The sequence below is a fragment of the Ylistrum balloti genome, unplaced genomic scaffold, assembly GCF_031769215.1.
Source record: "Ylistrum balloti isolate Yb309-2 unplaced genomic scaffold, AGI_CSIRO_Ybal_v1 Utg370956, whole genome shotgun sequence".
Lineage (NCBI taxonomy): Eukaryota > Metazoa > Mollusca > Bivalvia > Pectinida > Pectinidae > Ylistrum > Ylistrum balloti.
Genome location: NW_026782538.1, coordinates 32,447 through 52,607, shown reverse-complemented (window position 1 = coordinate 52,607; position 20,161 = coordinate 32,447). Strand labels below are relative to the sequence as shown.

General features: G+C 33.7%; 1 protein-coding gene across 2 annotated transcripts; it reads left to right on the top strand.

The window, feature by feature from the left end:
* The first annotated feature begins 9,373 nt into the window (after positions 1-9,373).
* LOC132559715 (uncharacterized) lies at positions 9,374-18,643 on the top strand. 2 transcript variants are annotated; one of them, XM_060224338.1, is made up of 7 exons: positions 9,374-9,413; positions 10,473-10,503; positions 11,499-11,583; positions 14,385-14,526; positions 14,831-14,957; positions 16,198-16,384; positions 18,228-18,643. In XM_060224338.1, exons 3-7 carry the CDS (start codon positions 11,506-11,508, stop codon positions 18,414-18,416), a joined length of 723 nt encoding a protein of 240 aa, XP_060080321.1. In that variant the 5' UTR covers positions 9,374-9,413; positions 10,473-10,503; positions 11,499-11,505; the 3' UTR covers positions 18,417-18,643. The 2 variants fall into 2 exon arrangements, with proteins under 2 accessions (XP_060080321.1, XP_060080320.1); XM_060224337.1 differs by lacking the exons at positions 9,374-9,413; positions 10,473-10,503 and having other exon boundaries at positions 11,227-11,583.
* The last annotated feature ends 1,518 nt before the right edge of the window (positions 18,644-20,161 follow it).

The following is a 20,161-nucleotide window of genomic DNA, read 5'->3' as shown; positions in this document are numbered from 1 at the left end:
CATTGCCTCGTTAGCTGCCTTGCCAATTTATTTTTCCCTTTTTCTTTTTTTGTCATTTTGTTTTCCTTTGTTTCTATACTGTGGTTATATTAGATATACCACACAACAGTTCTATACTGTGGTTATATTAGATATACCACACAACAGTTCTATACTGTGGTTATATTAGATATACCACACAACAGTTCTATACTGTGGTTATATTATATATACCACACAACAGTTCTGTGGTTATATTAGATATACCACACAACAGTTCTGTGGTTATATTAGATATACCGCACAACAATTCTATACTGTGGTTATATTAGATATACCACACAACAGTTCTGTGGTTATATTAGATATACCACACAACAGTTCTGTGGTTATATTAGATATACCACACAACAGTTCTATACTGTGGTTATATTAGATATACCACACAACAGTTCTATACTGTGGTTATATTAGATATACCACACAACAGTTCTATACTGTGGTTATATTAGATATACCACACAACAGTTCTATACTGTGGTTATATTAGATATACCACACAACAGTTCTATACTGTGGTTATATTAGATATACCACACAACAGTTCTATACTGTGGTTATATTAGATATACCACACAACAGTTCTATACTGTGGTTATATTAGATATACCACACAACAGTTCTATACTGTGGTTATATTAGAGTTCTATACTGTGGTTATATTAGATATACCACACAACAGTTCTATACTGTGGTTATATTAGATATACCACACAACAGTTCTATACTGTGGTTATATTAGATATACCACACAACAGTTCTATACTGTGGTTATATTAGATATACCACACAACAGTTCTATACTGTGGTTATATTAGATATACCACACAACAGTTCTATACTGTGGTTATATTAGATATACCACACAACAGTTCTATACTGTGGTTATATTAGATATACCACACAACAGTTCTATACTGTGGTTATATTAGATATACCACACAACAGTTCTGTGGTTATATTAGATATACCACACAACAGTTCTGTGGTTATATTAGATATACCACACAACAGTTCTATACTGTGGTTATATTAGATATACCACACAACAGTTCTATATTAGATATACTGTGGTTATATTAGATATACCACACAACAGTTCTATACTGTGGTTATATTAGATATTATACCACACAACAGTTCTATACTGTGGTTATATTAGATATACCACACAACAGTTCTATACTGTGGTTATATTAGATATACCACACAACAGTTCTGTGGTTATATTAGATATACCACACAACAGTTCTATACTGTGGTTATATTAGATATACCACACAACAGTTCTATACTGTGGTTATATTAGATATACCACACAACAGTTCTATACTGTGGTTATATTAGATATACCACACAACAGTTCTATACTGTGGTTATATTAGTGGTTATATTAGATATACCACACAACAGTTCTATACTGTGGTTATATTAGATATACCACACAACAGTTCTATACTGTGGTTATATTAGATATACCACACAACAGTTCTATACTGTGGTTATATTAGATATACCACACAACAGTTCTATACTGTGGTTATATTAGATATACCACACAACAGTTCTGTGGTTATATTAGATATACCACACAACAACAGTTCTGTGGTTATATTAGTATTCTATACTGTGGTTATATTAGATATACCACACAACAGTTCTATACTGTGGTTATATTAGATATACCACACAACAGTTCTGTGGTTATATTAGATATACCACACAACAGTTCTATACTGTGGATATATTAGATATACCACACAACAGTTCTATACTGTGGTTATATTAGATATACCACACAACAGTTCTGTGGTTATATTAGATATACCACACAACAGTTCTGTGGTTATATTAGATATACCACACAACAGTTCTGTGGTTATATTATATATACCACACAACAGTTCTATACTGTGGTTATATTAGATATACCACACAACAGTTCTATACTGTGGTTATATTAGATATACCACACAACAGTTCTGTGGTTATATTAGATATACCACACAACAGTTCTATACTGTGGTTATATTAGATATACCACACAACAGTTCTATACTGTGGTTATATTATATATACCACACAACAGTTCTATACTGTGGTTATATTAGATATACCACACAACAGTTCTATACTGTGGTTATATTAGATATACCACACAACAGTTCTATACTGTGGTTATATTATATATACCACACAACAGTTCTATACTGTGGTTATATTAGATATACCACACAACAGTTCTATACTGTGGTTATATTAGATATACCACATAATGGTTCTTTACACATTTTTAATACTTTTTACCTGGCACACATGAGAAGGACTGAAGATGTGAAGAAGCCTCAAAGATTTTATCATAATTACAGAATTTTATGATGCAAACAGATAGATACAATGAGTGTTTTCTGCATTAGATCTTTGTATACTTTTCATATTGATGTTATACGACTTAAAAGGGCATACACATGAGTGTAAGATTCTATGTATCATAAAACTCATAATAATTAGAAAAAATAGAAACTATCATTTTGATTTTCTGTTAGGACAGAATCTTTCAGTGCTGAAACAAATGTATGACATGTGTAATAACATGTAGCATTTAATACTTGCATGAATTACCTGTTAATCGTACTATATTTATAACATGGGTTAATCACACATAAAACATTAAAAATTATTACACGAAAGAATTACATGTAAAGCAAAACATTATTACACACACGACTTACACGTGAATCATGTGAAAATTACAAATTCGAAATATCTTTAACATGAGTGATTGACATGTATAATGTAATGCGTTTCCAAGAACTATTAGTGTTGCACTACATAGTTACATGAGTGATTGACATGTATAATGTAATGCGTTTCCAAGAACTATTAGTGTTGCACTACATAGTTACATTTCTGTATTAACACTATGGCAGATATGTGAATGATATCCTCGGCAAATATGTGTTTGATACTCTCGGTAAATATGTGTATGCTACCCTCGGTAAATATGTGTATGATACTCTCGGTAAATATGTGAATGATACCCTCGGTAAATATGTGTATGATACCCTCGGTAAATATGTGTTTGATACTCTCGGTAAATATATGTATGCTACCCTCGGTAAATATGTGTATGATACTCTCGGTAAATATGTGAATGATACCCTCGGTAAATATGTGTATGATACTCTTGGTAAATATGTGTATGATACCCTCGGTAAATATGTGTTTGATACCTCGGTAAATATGTGTATGATACTCTCGGTAAATATGTGTATGATACTCTCGGTAAATATGTGTATGATACTCTTGGTAAATATGTGTATGATACCTCGGTAAATATGTGTATGATACTCTCGGTAAATATGTGTATGATACTCTCGGTAAATATGTGTATGATACCCTCGGTAAATGTGTATGGTTTCCTCGGTAAATCTGTGTATGATAATCTCGGTAAATATGTGTATGATACTCTCGGTAAATATGTGTATGATACTCTCGGTAAATATGTGTTTGATACTCTCGGTAAATATGTGTATGATACCCTCGGTAAATATGTGTATGATACTCTTGGTAAATATGTGTATGATACCCTCGGTAAATATGTGTATGATACTCTTGGTAAATATGTGTATGATACCCTCGGTAAATATGTGTTTGATACTCTCGGTGAATATGTGTATGATACTCTCGCTAAATATGTGTATGATACTCTCGGTAAATATGTAAATATGTGTATGATACTCTCGGTAAATATGTGTATGATACCCTCGGTAAATATGTGTATGATACTCTCGGTAAATATTTGTTTGATACTCTCGGTAAATATGTGTATGATACCCTCTTTAAATATTTGTTTGATACTCTCGGTAAATATGTGTATGATACTCTCGGTAAATATGTGAATGATACCTCGGTAAATATGTGTATGATACCCTTGGTAAATATGTGTTTGATACTCTCGGTAAATATGTGTATGATACCTCGGTAAATATGTGTATGATACCTCGGTAAATATGTGAATGATACCTCGGTAAATATGTGTATGATACCCTCGGTAAATATGTGTTTGATACTCTCGGTAAATATGTGTATGATACCTCGGTAAATATGTGTATGATACCTCGGTAAATATGTGTATGATACCTCGGTAAATATGTGTATGATACTCTTGGTAAATATGTGTATGATACCTCGGTAAATATGTGAATGATACCTCGGTAAATATGTGTATGATACCCTCGGTAAATATGTGTTTGATACTCTCGGTAAATATGTGTATGATACCTCGGTAAATATGTGTATGATACCTCGGTAAATATGTGTATGATACCTCGGTAAATATGTGTATGAAAAATAAATATGTTGTTACAGTTTTAATCGTTTGTTTTTATTATCAGTTGAAGTTTGCAATACCAGGTTACAGAATGGTGGCTTCTGCCACACCCTGGTTAGTGGAGTGTAATGTGTGCATATTTTAAGTTAAAGATTAATGTGTGTATACGACCATTAAAACATTAACAAATCGGGTATCGATGTTATAACGATGTGGCGAGAAACTGCTAATAAAATAACTTTTCACCAGGGAACTTGTTACGTGACTAATAACAAGGAATCGTCAGCGCTGTCGTCCACAATGTAACCAACACCCCATTCCAAGATTTACCGTGTTGACCCAAATAATCTTATTTACAAATTTCAGTCTGGAATTTTGCTAAATCATTATTGTACACATCCATTCATTGAAATGTATGCTCTATGCTGCTAGCGATAGAAAACGATAACCATATAGCTTTGACTGATTAAGACTTTTGAATCGTCTTTGAAAGAGTTTAGTATACAGGGTTTATATATAAACTACGTAAACATAGCATCTCAGTAAGTCTTCTTCATTGGATAACTATTTATCTTTTTGAATTTAATCTTTATGTCCTCATAAGATCCTCATTCTCCAATAATAAAAAACCACGAATATCGGCGTCCCATCAGGTTCAGTGCCAGGCTCTCTATTCTTCTGAACTTACATCGACGACATTTCCCCTTAAGCTCTCCTCATTCTCACACATTTCACCTCCAATCTTAGAAAACAATTCCCAATAGGGAAATTGAAACCATCTCGTTTATCATACAGCTGGATGGAAAGCTGTCCATGTTGGTTTCACGATAGGAAAAGATCGAGATAACAAACTGATGTAGAAGAGTCTGTCGTATCTTTAATTTCCAGTTCTGATGGATGTATACGATAGACATAGTCAATAAATTTCTTGTTATTTGAATACAAGACGTCATCAATATATCTGAATATGAAATTAAACGACTTTGCAATGTCTTTGTGACCTGTTTTGATATGCTCTTCAATAAATTCAGCCTTGTATGAAAACAAAACCAAATCAGCCAACAATGGGGCGCAGTTGGTTCCCATATGTATGCCAATAATCTGTTGGAAGATCTTACCATCAACCCAATGAAGATGTTGTCAACCAGACACTAGATAATTTTTATGATTTCGTCCCCCGCATATTTTTTGTCTTTGATTCGGACGTAACTTTAAAGAAGAAAAAACTTCAGTATAGTTCACAACCATATCGTTATACCGCAGTTCATCTTTCTTTGAGGAGAACGCTCTCATAATAAGAGAAAGACATTCATTCACTTTAAAATGGAATGTGGTGGTGCACAGGTTGGAAAAATCAAATATTCTTTTAGAAGAAATGTTTTTAGAAGAGGGTATTGAAGATTAGTCAAAAACCTTTCGGAGTTCTTCAAAATCCACATACTATTAATTTCACTTCATAACATCAATAAATTATGTATTACCATAAGTACTTGTACCGATCGCATTACCATTTTCCTTAATGTGGAAACTAAAGGTATCTTAATAAATCATAACTTGCCGGATTTTCATGGTCAATGTAAAGGATGGAAAAAACCAAATGTAGGTCATCTTTGTTTGATGGCCTAAGCAGTAATATCAAAAACGGCACCAAAAGAAAACGAAGCACGCATGTCCTGCACTGTCCATCAGCGGTCAAATCAGTTTTGATCACTCATACGTCACACCAACTCACTCTCCAGATATTCACGAAATGCACATACAATAGACACAATATGTCTTCACTTACTCTTATCGGGAACAATGACAAATCAACAATCACATAACGAGCACCGCACATACATCACACTAATACACATGATATGGAATATTAAAACATGCTGGCAGGTACGACATCCTCTACTACAGCAGATTGTTATGATATTATTTATTACACAATTATTTCTATTTATCTCCAATGACTTAGAATAGCTGCTTATATTATTTAATCCTCCTTACCCTTCTCCCTGTCAGAAAAAAAAATGGGGAGAGAGAGAGGGAGGGTGGGGGAGTGAAATGGAGAACAAGAAATGTTGATGACCAGTCTTTTGTGTGGGACGTTTAACTCGGGGGCGTAAGCGGATTCAAAATATGACGTAAACAGCTTGATATTTATCAGGATGTGATTATTTTTATACATATTTAGTAACTATATACTCCCCAAAGGAAACAGAAATTTGCATGTTACCTTATACATGTTGTTATGATATAAACTGCAGACTGAAAAGACCGCGAATTTCCAGCCTGATATCGATGTAACCTCCAACACATTTGAGAATAAAAACATCCACATCAATTCTTGGATATTCATAAAAAAATTGAGAAAATACCAGCATGGCAACATAATCATAACACACTCCAATTCCATAAAATGTGGTGGTGCACAGGTTGGAAAAATCAAATATTCTTTTAGAAGAAATGTTTTTAGAAGAGGGTATTGAAGATTAGTCAAAAACCTTTCGGAGTTCTTCAAAATCCACATACTATTAATTTCACTTCATAACATCAATAAATTATGTATTACCATAAGTACTTGTACCGATCGCATTACCATTTTCCTTAATGTGGAAACTAAAGGTATCTTAATAAATCATAATTTGCCGGATTTTCATGGTCAATGTAAAGGATGGACAACAGGCAAACTAACGAGCATCAAATACGTCCAGCTTCATGTCAAACAGAATATTTCTCAATGAGATCACTATTGCGGCCATAAACATACAGCATAAGTAGACATTAAAACTACACTGCTCTAAACATTGGGTTAGGCTTTACTTCTTTAAAAAACAATCACGAAGTATTACCCTTTAAATTGCCAGATAATTTCGGGAAACTAGCTAAACATGTGCCCACACCTATCTAGCATGTTTTTGTCTTTAAATAACCAGAGATTTATTGACCACGCCCACCAGAATATTGGACACGACTCTTATACATCAGCCGTTTATGTCGGTCTTTTCCTACAACGAAACCAACATGGACATCGAGCTGTATGATAAGCGTGAAGATTGTCAATTTCCCTAATGTGTTTTACCATTTCTGGAAAGCAACAGTCTTGCATCCCAAATCTATATTGTTAACATGTCGTAGTTGATTCGATATTCAGGGGCCTGTTCATAGTATTAGGAGTTTTCCATTCAAGAAGTCGTCAGCTGACAAAATCATCACACAGTGATTCCAAAGGTGATGAAAATTATTAGGAAGTATTACCCATTGATCTCATTGAGAATACATTCATTTCTTTGTGCGATATGAACGTGTTTGATGCTCGTTAGTTTGTCTGTTGGCTGAATGAAGGAAAAGACGCTTACTCATCAGGAACACATCTTCTGCTATTATTTTTTCAGAAACCGCCGTGTAAATCTTTCTTGTGTCCATATGTTTTATTGAATTTGGGTTTGGATTATGAGTCTGTTGACATGTTGGTATTTTCTTGTTGTGTGTGTGGGTAAGTGGGTGGGTGGGTGGGTTGGTGTTTGTGGGTGTCTATTAAATCAAACGTGAACCGGACATGGAGGAATACAAGAATAGACAGCAGTGAATTTCCTGGAATCCACACCCCCTCAATAATACCTGTAGATGTCCCGTATAAAAAGACATTCCTATCTGTTTGGAGTCGTTTAGACGAATGGTCCTCACTGTTAGGTAAGTCATCATATTTGTGTGTGCCATATATTGCTTAAAATGACATTCGGGTCATCTTGTTATGTCATAGTGGTTGTTTGAGATAAAGATAGTGAAACTTGATGAAAATATATCTATCTAAATTTTGTGCTATTAATACAAAAGTATAGCCACCTGTACTCGAGGTGCAAGGTTGAGATTCCCCCTGCTAATTTGTTACTTGAAATAGACCCTAATAATTACTCTACTACTAGGTGACCACTGTCCGAACGGGAAATTGCATAAGTTTGATTATCAAGGAAGTGGAAATAGTCTCTAATTGATTAACTGGCCGAAGCTGTACACCAACTGATAAGATTATCGGGGCCCAGACTACACCAACCTAAGTGTATATATGCAAGTAATTATCCACACCCCTGTGAACTACCTATATGTGTTTTAATGATATACTATTGAACATTAAACGAACTATTGTTTAAGCTAACTTATTTCAACCAATTCCATATGAAAATCCAGCTGTGTTACACTAAACCCTATTTTGTTACACAATATTGAAAATTTCCTTCCTGTTCACACAAACTCATATGCTGACACATCCAGACCACAAAACCTGTTTACGCATAATGCGCGATTTGTGCATATGACTATATATTGTCCTAACAAATCCGGTTTAGGTTCAGTCGAATAGTCCTCACTGATAGGTAAGTTGTCTTATTTGTGTGTGCCATATATTGCTTAAAATGACATTCGTTTCATCTTGTTAAGTCATAGTGGTTGTTTGAGATAAAAATAGTGAAACTTGATGAAAATATATCTATCTAAATTTTGTGCTATTAATACAAAAGTATAGCCACCTGTACTCGAGGTGCAAGGTTGAGATTCCCCCTGCTAATTTGTTACTTGAAATAGACCCTAATAATTACTCTACTACTAGGTGACCACTGTCCGAACGGGAAATTGCATAAGTTTGATTATCAAGGAAGTGGAAATAGTCTCTAATTGATTAACTGGCCGAAGCTGTACACCAACTGATAAGATTATCGGGGCCCAGACTACACCAACCTAAGTGTATATATGCAAGTAATTATCCACACCCCTGTGAACTACCTATATGTGTTTTAATGATATACTATTGAACATTAAACGAACTATTGTTTAAGCTAACTTATTTCAACCAATTCCATATGAAAATCCAGCTGTGTTACACTAAACCCTATTTTGTTACACAATATTGAAAATTTCCTTCCTGTTCACACAAACTCATATGCTGACACATCCAGACCACAAAACCTGTTTACGCATAATGCGCGATTTGTGCATATGACTATATATTGTCCTAACAAATCCGGTTTAGGTTCAGTCGAATAGTCCTCACTGATAGGTAAGTTGTCTTATTTGTGTGTGCCATATATTGCTTAAAATGACATTCGTTTCATCTTGTTAAGTCATAGTGGTTGTTTGAGATAAAAATAGTGAAACTTGATGAAAATATATCTATCTAAATTTTGTGGTATTAATACAAAAAAATATTGCTTAATTTTGATGCAGCATTGTCTCGTCACATATATCGCTGAATGTCAATCGCGGATTGAGAATCTTATAATGATACGGGAAGAAGAATGTTGTTAGAATACATAGAGCCTATTTCAGATTTGTTTACCTGTATTTATCTGGTACGCTTTCGAGTATACGTTCGTCACGGCACGCAAGTTTCGTTCCGCATAAAATAACAGGCTTGAACCGCGTTTTCAGTCCAATATGGGGACCAATGACACGCTTTACCAGACACTTTGAATATTTGTATTTTGGAAGATGTCTACTTTTTGATAAATTGTTTTCGGACATCGACAATAATAATGACTTTGTAACAGCATTACTTTGTTAAGAGCAACAAAAAGACTCTAAATCTTATGCAGAACTGACATATTTTCAAAAGATAATACACATATTCATTAACCGACTTTTTTTCTGTACCCTTCTTTAAAGTCAAAACAAGGTGAGGGAATGTTTTTTTTTAAATAAATGTTAGATAAGTATAAAACATTGGCATTTAAATTCTGATTCAGCTGTAAATCACTCTGGTGGTAAATCGTCAGCATTCTTTTCGTTTAGAGATATAAATGCGAGATAATCATTGAAAGTATAGCTTTATCAATGGGATGTATTTTTAGATCACCGTTTATTGCCAATGGAGAGTCAGTTTCACGTTTGTTTTCAAGATTCATTACTGATTTTGAAAGTCGCCACCATTTTCCTGGGAAGGATAGTTTTATCAATAAAAGAAGATTGTAGTTAAGATAAGTATTTCGCTTTAGCCCCACGGATTCCTTGGTTTCGAATTGCCTTATAATCATGTGATGATTTCTTAGTTTTGTTTTTAATCAAATTTCATTTGTCATCCAAATTTTATCATTAAGTCTAATTGTTACTGTTTTATTAGGGACAAAGTGATCGACAGCAGTTAATATTATGTAAGTATGAATAGAATTAATATTGTCAATATCAACTTGTAAATGAATATTCCAATCACCTCAGGTAAGAAATAATAATTAAATATCACTAATCTTTTACTGTTTGTATCATGATATGAAACAGGTAGATAAAATGTATTTATTTTTGTACACATAATATGTGTAAATTAAAGTAAGATTTGTAAAAAAAAATTCTTTCACTTTCTTTAATTTCTTTAAAAAAAAAAATTCAAATCATGATAATGTTTCACATCCAACCTGTCGATTTTGTAAAAAGTGATAGGAATGACTTAAAAGATATGATTATTTATGTTGGTAATATAGAGATAACAAGTTTTTCCCCAGACGGTAACTTGTATAGGCTCCTGTGTAAGAAATGTCCTTACAGCAATACTCACAAAAACACTAGACATCCAAAGTTTGAAAGAAAATACTAATATCATTACGTGATACATTGGGAGCTATCATATTGTAGAACGCAACCGTAAACTATGTTTAATATTAAAGGAGGATATGTGTTGTGTCATTTGGTCTCGTGGCATGTATTGTATATATATATTAACCAATGTATATTGCGTATTGTGTAACAAAAACTAGATCAATGCATGTTATGAAGTAAGGCTCTTCTGCATCCTATTTGGTCTATCTATGTTTCATACTAAATCACGAAGTAATTGATAGAATGCTGTATGAAATGTGAATCTTTTTATTTAAAAAAAATCGTTAAAAAGAAAATTAATTAAAAAATGAGTCATTTATAGTACCTATACTGAAAACTGTAGCCTCAGGTAACAAATCACACAAGAAAAAGACAGAAGATGATAAATAAACAACAATATGAAGTGCGAAGTAACATTTGGTACCTGAAAGTTGTTGATGTCATGAGAACAGTTAAGATTGGAATAAATAGCGCCAACTTATCCAACAAAGTAACCATCTCTGCACTGACGAAAAGAACAAATGCAGCATCAATGTACGACTTTCTATTCCAACAGAATAGCAATGTCTCGACGGAATCCACGGCTGTCTGCACATGTGCATGGCTTGAAAAAGGCACAAGGTCGACAGGCAGATGTAGCAGTATGTATAGTTGAATTCTCCAGATGAAGGTCAATAAATAGTCATTTAAATAAAATCTGAAATTATTATTGGTAACCTGCAATAGACTATCCCAGCAGGCATTTTACGTCAAATTTACGTCGGATTTGGACTTAATCCTGACGTCAGGATTACGTCAAATAATGGTCAGAAATGAAAGTAATATTGACGTAAATGTCTGACATCTATATTATGTCAGTATTTTACGTCAGATTTTCGTCATTATTAGTCAGAATTGGTCAGAATCTGACTTCAGATGCGTTACGTTGCGGACGCTTTGAAGAATTAAAAAGTAATACTAATAAGATAAATCAAAATATAGTTCCTCTTACAAGTTTTATTTATAGCATAACTGCACAAAAAAATATATATGTATCATGACAACAATCAACAAATTTACAAAAATGACAAGAGCGACAAAAGAAATTATTCATGACATGATCTTCATTGTTTAAATATAACAAAACTTTTCTTAAAGACAATAAAACAAGCTTCTGTATATATGAACTCTCGTGTGTAAATTTTCTATCAAAGTCATTATTTTAACACATGCACAATAGAAACAAAATATTCATTTTCTTTTCAAGATTTTACAATAAACAAGAATTGGAAAAAAAAAACTTGACAGAAATTATTGTAATAAAATATTGAAAACCTAATTTGTAAATACACACACAAAAAGCAACCATGAAACATTCCAAATGCACAAATTACAAAATGTTTGAAACACAAAATATTCATATTTATTCTCTGTTAGAGTGAGCCCCTAACAAAATTAATGTATATTTTGATATAATACCAGTAACCCTTCTTAAAATTAAGATTTGAATACCATATTTCCCATGAAAAGTTGACAATGTTTTTCCCAATACATAAACGTCACAATATGTTACAAGAAGGCCTTCAAATTATTAAATACAAATAAGAGGAGATAATAAAAGAGGAAGTTTTTCATGAAACTTTATGCTTGAAAATGGGTTTGCAATATTAAATATTGATTGTTGATACAGAGATTCATGTAAATAAATGTCGATAACATTATTTACTGGTGTCTTCCTCCTCCACTTCTCCTGTCGGGCACATGTTTTAATGTGTACCCGATCACTGCTTCCAGGTCGGCGTCTCTGCAGTCTGTACACCCTTGTGTGCTTTCTGAAAGGATCAATGCAATAGATCTTAATACTAATGTAACATTTGTTGTTCTTTACTTTATTCTAGTATTGCATTTAATGTTCAAAAATATTGCAATGGGGAAGAAAATTTATTCCTTTAAAGATTTACAGAAGAATGTAGGATATGAATATTCTACCCAAGGTGAAGAAGTTTGGGTTATAACTTTTTTTTTCAATTTCAATCTATTTTATTGTTAATACATAGTATACATAACAAAATATATATGATATAAATAAATAGTCTAAAGTATTAACAATGGGATTAAGTCTTTTCCCAAATGATGCCGGTATATTTTCAATTAATTAATATATTCAATTTATTTTAATAATAGGATGGTATTTTTCAGTTTATAATAATAAAGAGAGAGTAAAGAAAAGCACAAGAAAATAAATCACTCGCATACTCACTCCCAGACTACATCCTCAACTACTTAAGTATACTAAATATTATAACTATAGGATTTGTATGTATATCTTATTACTTGTAAATTGAGAATCTTTTAGTTTTTTAAATAAGAACTAGTATTATAAAGAATAAAACTACAAAATTCATCTGACATTCCAATGATACCATAAGCAAAACATTAAGGTGAACATATCTCAATAAATAATATACTGAATTAACATGATGACTGATGTCTAACATGTGAGTAAAGAGGACACTGGAAGAAAAAATGTATAGCATCTTCAAAATTTGCACCACACATACAGGAGCCATTTGGGTTATAACCTTTGAAGCCTCCGTTAAGACCACTACTTATACACCCTTGGGTAGAATATCCATATTCCACATACCTACATTTGTACATTGACTATATTTCTCCCAAAATATCAGCCAATTTTGTCAAAATATTGATGTATGCACAGTAAACCTTGTCAAAAAATCCCAAAACAATTCAACTTGTGAAAATGATTTATAGATACGTTATATGAAAATTTTAGCAAAAAAATGTTGTATATCTTTGTGTATTCTGCATGGCTAGAAGTGGCGAAAATACTGCTGGTTATGGCATTTCTTTCACTCGAGTTGGTTATTTTTTTAAAGTTACAAAAGATACAAGCTTTAGCGAGTTTCTATTATAACTTTTAAAACATAACTAGCCTATCTCGAGTGAAAGAAATACCATACCCGGTGGCCAGGAGTTGTGTAACATCGTGTTATCTGTTTCCACCATGATTTTTTAAACAGCTAAAAGTTAACAAAAACAAATGTAAAATTATAACGGTGCAAATACAGACATTGAGTGATAAACCAACTCACCTTTTCCGAGACTGAAGCAAAATAAACCAGCTGTAGACAGAAATCCAAAAGTAAATGTAAAAAATTCAAAAACCGATGTGACCTCGTTTCCCGCCGTAACACTCGGCGCCCGCTAGAATTTTAAAATGACAGGAAGTATGAACGAACTACTCCGGTGATAATATTCATATCGTTCCATATTTTACTAAAAGTAGTTGAATTTTTAAATTAAAGCATCAAATAGCCAACAAAAGCTTTTTGTTGACAAAGAACAATTTCTTATCGTGTAGATGTATTTATATTATGACATCATTGTTAAATGTGTCAGTTAAGCCTTCCCTAAAAAACAATCAATTTTATTTATTTTTAAGCCGTTTCTACAAACGAATTTGGAAGAACCGTTGTCAGAGGTTCTTTGGAATTCGCCAGATGCCGTTGCGTGCAGAAATCTGGCCTTATCCACATGTTTTGTGGAAGGAATAAAGAACGGAAATCTGAATCCAACAGCCTTTGGTAAGTTGTAGTTTAAAATGAATTACACCCTATTATCTCGTTCGTTATAGCTCCTTCTTAATCCTCCAAAATGACTGAAAATCATAACAACTCATTGTTTCTCCTTCGGTACGTAATGGTCTTCTTTCCATGGAATGGCATAAAAAAAACATACAACACCATTCAATACATATTTACATTGGTTGATGTTTCATGTCATTTACAAATCGTATTTCATTAATAGCTTCCAACAGGAGGATTCATGATGCATGATTCTTACTACTATAAAGACTATATCTAATTAATATTTTTTTATTTTCTACAGGGGGATACATGGTACAAGACTCTGTCTACTGTTGCAAAGCCAAATATTCTATTGACGCCGCAATCTGTCGTGCTCCTGATGGGGATGTCAAAACATATCTGGAAAAAGAATCTGAAAGTTATGAAGGGTAACTTAAAATTTCAAAATGTAGAAAACAATATTCGGAATTCTATTTCTACTAAAGCATGATTAAGTAACCGTAAACTGATGTCTCCTGTGACGTCTCCGTTAGCTGTTACACTGTAATCACTGGTATTATTATTGCTCAGACCATAGGTTACTTTGTAGCAAATTCTTGTGTAAGAACACAGAATATTGTAATATTAGTAAGTGTTTGATGCGCGTTAGCTTGCCTGTTGGTTCCGTTGGTATTTATGTTGTTTTCATTTTTGGAAGTGACATTACTTTAACTTTCCCTGACCAAGATGGCGGTGTCGTCGATCAAACAGAAGACGCTTACTCTTCCAGAACACCTGGTCTTATTATCTTTATACTTTGTTCAGTAGTCTCTCTGTGATTCTTTCTTTTATTCATTGTTTGTCCTACCTTTTTTTAATTTGAGTAATGTTTATGATTTTGATCATATTGGTATTCTTCTACTTGTTTTTCAAAGACCTACCATATCAAACAAATCTGAAACCCATTTCTACAACAATACACTACTGTACCAAATATCCGGAAACAATCAAATATCTTTATAAATATCTTTTTAATATCTTCAAGAAAGGGTTAACTGATTGTCTTGTTGTTCATATTCCGTGTTATCCCGTGTAACATATTACATTGAGTAATATGGTCTATTGTGACGGTATGTTTTGATAATACACAGAAAAATTGTACTGTAAAGTAAAAATGAAGACCATAGATAAAAGTGCGAAATCCTTAAAATTTTGAACTGTAACTGTCTGTTTTTCACATTATTCATATTAATAATCGATCACATGATAAACGTTTCCATTTAATATATGATTATTTAACTTTCCATTTATATTTAATCTTAGCACACTAATGCTCACCTACTTCTTTCATATAGTTTCTTGCTTGATGCATTCTTCAAATGTAAACTCATTTCAGATTCTATAAATAAGTGAGGTATTGAATGCTACACAAAGGAAATCCCAGAAGATTGAAATTTGAGGAAATAAAAATGACCATGTTAAGGAAATGAAACTTATTTTTGCTCTGTTACTTGTTATTACAAAGCCACATACCAAATAAATTTCATTATCTGTAGTATTGATGAATATATACTCTCAACACGGCCATTCGAAGATCCAATTTCCCTAACTATGCCAAAAAGACTCCTGTCCCAATAACCAATTTTACCATTTATTCATTAAGTAATTGATGGATCGGTCATATTAAAGGTACTATGAGGAATTGTTTACAAAGTGGCACATCGATGATCCAACTGGAATCAGTCTTAGTCAGGCCTGCCAGTCTTACGCAGACTTCGAACATCTGGTCGCCTCAACAGAGGACACCATCTACATGATAGTGGCCATGATTCCGTGTATGAAGTTGTGGCCCTGGCTTGGAAAGCAGCTTGAGCAGGTCAGTAAACATCTGAAATATAGAGAGACGCATATATTTCAGTAAATTATACAAAAACGTATTTTTATTAATTCTTGATATTATTACATTAATTGACGGACTTGCAAAATATTCACATTTTCAATAAATACATATATATTGTAATCTTTGATCAAATCGGCAAGGAAACGTCACATTTATTTATTGGAACACGCCCTTTTAAAGTTAATACTCGACTTCTATCATAATTGTGTATTGGGTACAATTATAGACAACGGTTTTATATTTGATGACAAATTATCAATATGATACAATGTATATCATTACATAGACATGAACACATGAACTATATATTATACTGAAATTTCAGAAGACGTGTACAAAATCATATCATTAAGTTGCAACTGAAATAATGCTAACTTTATTAGGTCATCTGACCCGAAGGGTCCGATGACCTATAGTCATCATGCTTCGTCCGTCGTCGTCCGCCGTGCGCCGTGCGCCGTCCGTAAACTTTTCATTCAAACGACTTCTTCTCAATAATTGGAAGGCCCAAGCAACTAATATTTGGCCTGTAGCTTGCTTTGATGAAGCCCTACCAAGTTTGTTAAAAAGAATGACCTTGACCTTCATTCAAGGTCACAGGGGTCAAATGTCTTAAAATCTTCAAACGACTTCTTCTCAATAACTGGAGGGCCCAGGCAACTAATATTTAGCCTGTAGCTTGCTTTGATGAAACCCTACCAAGTTTGTTCAAATGAATGACCTTGACCTTCATTCAAGGTCACAGGGGTCAAATGTCTTTAAATCTTCAAAGGACTTCTTCTCAGTAATCAAAAGGCCCAGGCAACTAAAATAAGGCCTGTAGCATGCTGGGATGAAGGACTACCAAGTTTGTTCAAATGAATGACCTTGGCCCACTTTCAAGGTCACAGGGGTCAAATATGTTAAAATATACAAAGGACTTCATCTCAATAAGCAAAAGTCTATGAGTGCCGATATTGTGTCTGTAGCATGCTGGGAGGAATGGCTATCAAGTTTATTTAAATGAATGACCTTGAACAACTTTCAAGGTCACAGGGGTCAAATATGTCAAAATCTTTAAATAACTTCTTCTCAAATACTAGAAGGCCTAGGGGGCTAATACTTGGCCCATAGCATGCTGGCATAGAGCCCTACAAAGTTTGTTCAACTGAATGACCTTGGCCCACTTTCAAGGTCACAGGGGTCAAATATGTTAAAATATACAAAGGACTTCATCTCAATAAGCAAAAGTCTATGAGTGCCGATATTGGGTCTGTAGCATGCTGGGAGGAAAGGCTACCAAGTTTATTTAAATGAATGACCTTGAACAACTTTCAAGGTCGCAGGGGTCAAATATGTCAAAATCTTTAAATAACTTCTTCTCAAATACTAGAAGGCCTAGGGGGCTAATACTTGGCCCATAGCATGCTGGCATGGAGCCCTACAAAGTTTGTTCAAATGAATAACCTTGGCCCACTTTCAAGGTCACAGGGGTCAAATATGTTAAAATATACAAAGGACTTCATCTCAATAAGCAAAAGTCTATGAGTGCCGATATTGGGTCTGTAGCATGCTGGGAGGAAAGGCTACCAAGTTTATTCAAATGAATGACCTCAACCCACTTTCAAGGTCACAGGGGTCAAATATGTTAAAATATACAAACGACTTCTTCTCAACATGCAAAAGTCCATGAGTGCTGATATTGGGCCTGTAAGATGCTTGGAGGAGAGGCTACCAAGTTTGTTCAAATGAATGACCTCAACCCACTTTCTAGGTTTGGCTTGCTTTTTGTCAGATGACCGTTAAGGCCCATGGGCCTCTTGTTCTGCCAATGCTACAGGGGGACCATGGTGTATACAACGAATGGTATCAAAATAATTTTGATCCGACGTACGACGGCTATAAAGTTCTGGACGCCTTTGTAGACGATGCCGCAGCCCAGGGCACCATCGATGATGTGAAAGCAATGGAAGTGTTTTCGAGATGCATGCAGGGTGAATACGAATTTTTCAATTCGGCAAACATATAGTGTAATGATACCAAATCATTCTGAAGTGAATTCACTAATTCACGACTTTTACTCGCTATATTCAATGACGATGCGAATCCATATTCCTGTACGAAAACATTATTTTTAAATCTGCGTGTTTATATAGCATGTGCTTATTCTTCTGTATGTATGTATGTAGGCGAAGAGTATTTACTGCATGTATTTAGAACTTAATAGTGAATAAAATCATATAATGCTTCAACAAACCTCCCAATGTCTTGTAACAAAAACTATACAAAGAAAAACCAATGATGAGCACTATTCAGTACAAGTAATGTACAAAGAAACACACGTGATTAGCATCTTCAGATACAATGATTGTACAAAGAAACACACGTGATTAGCATCTTCAGATACAATGATTGTACAAAGAAACACACGTGATTAGCATCTTCAGATACAATGATTGTACAAAGAAACACACGTGATTAGCATCTTCAGATACAATGATTGTACACAGAAACACACGTGATTAGCATCTTCAGATACAATGATTGTACACAGAAACACACGTGATTAGCATCTTCAGATACAAGTATTGTACAAAGAAACACACGTGATTAGCATCTTCAGATACAAGTATTGTACAAAGAAACACACGTGATTAGCATCTTCAGATACAATGATTGTACACAGAAACACAAGTGATTAGCATCTTCAGATACAATGATTGTACAAAGAAACACACGTGATTAGCATCTTCAGATACAATGATTGTACACAGAAACACAAGTGATTAGCATCTTCAGATACAATGATTGTACAAAGAAACACACGTGATTAGCATCTTCAGATACAATGATTGTACAAAGAAACACACGTGATTAGCATCTTCAGATACAATGATTGTACAAAGAAACACACGTGATTAGCATCTTCAGATACAATGATTGTACACAGAAACACACGTGATTAGCATCTTCAGATACAATGATTGTACAAAGAAACACACGTGATTAGCATCTTCAGATACAATGATTGTACAAAGAAACACACGTGATTAGCATCTTCAGATACAATGATTGTACAAAGAAACACACGTGATTAGCATCTTCAGATACAATGATTGTACACAGAAACACAAGTGATTAGCATCTTCAGATACAATGATTGTACAAAGAAACACACGTGATTAGCATCTTCAGATACAATGATTGTACAAAGAAACACACGTGATTAGCATCTTCAGATACAATGATTGTACAAAGAAACACACGTGATTAGCATCTTCAGATACAATGATTGTACAAAGAAACACACGTGATTAGCATCTTCAGATTCAATGATTGTTCAAAGAAACACACGTGATTAGCATCTTCAGATACAATGATTGTACAAAGAAACACACGTGATTAGCATCTTCAGATACAATGATTGTACAAAGAAACACACGTGATTAGCATCTTCAGATACAATGATTGTACAAAGAAACACACGTGATTAGCATCTTCAGATACAATGATTGTACAAAGAAACACACGTGATTAGCATCTTCAGATACAATGATTTAGTCTTCACAATGATTGTACACACACGTGATTAGCATCTTCAGATACAATGACATCTTCAGATACAATGATTGTACAAAGAAACACACGATGATTAGCACACGTCATCTTCAGATACAATGATTGTACAATGATTGAAACACACGTGATTAGCATCTTCAGATACAATGATTGTACAAAGAAACACACGTGATTAGCATCTTCAGATACAATGAT

Excerpts from the sequence above, each read along its gene's own strand:
- LOC132559715 (XM_060224337.1), top strand. The coding sequence starts at position 11,464 with ATGCAGCATCAATGTACGACTTTCTATTCCAACAGAATAGCAATGTCT. Across the intron at positions 11,584-14,384 it reads GTCGACAGGCAGATGTAGCA|CCGTTTCTACAAACGAATTT; the intron begins GTATGTATAGTT and ends TTTATTTTTAAG. Across the intron at positions 14,527-14,830 it reads TCTGAATCCAACAGCCTTTG|GGGGATACATGGTACAAGAC; the intron begins GTAAGTTGTAGT and ends TATTTTCTACAG.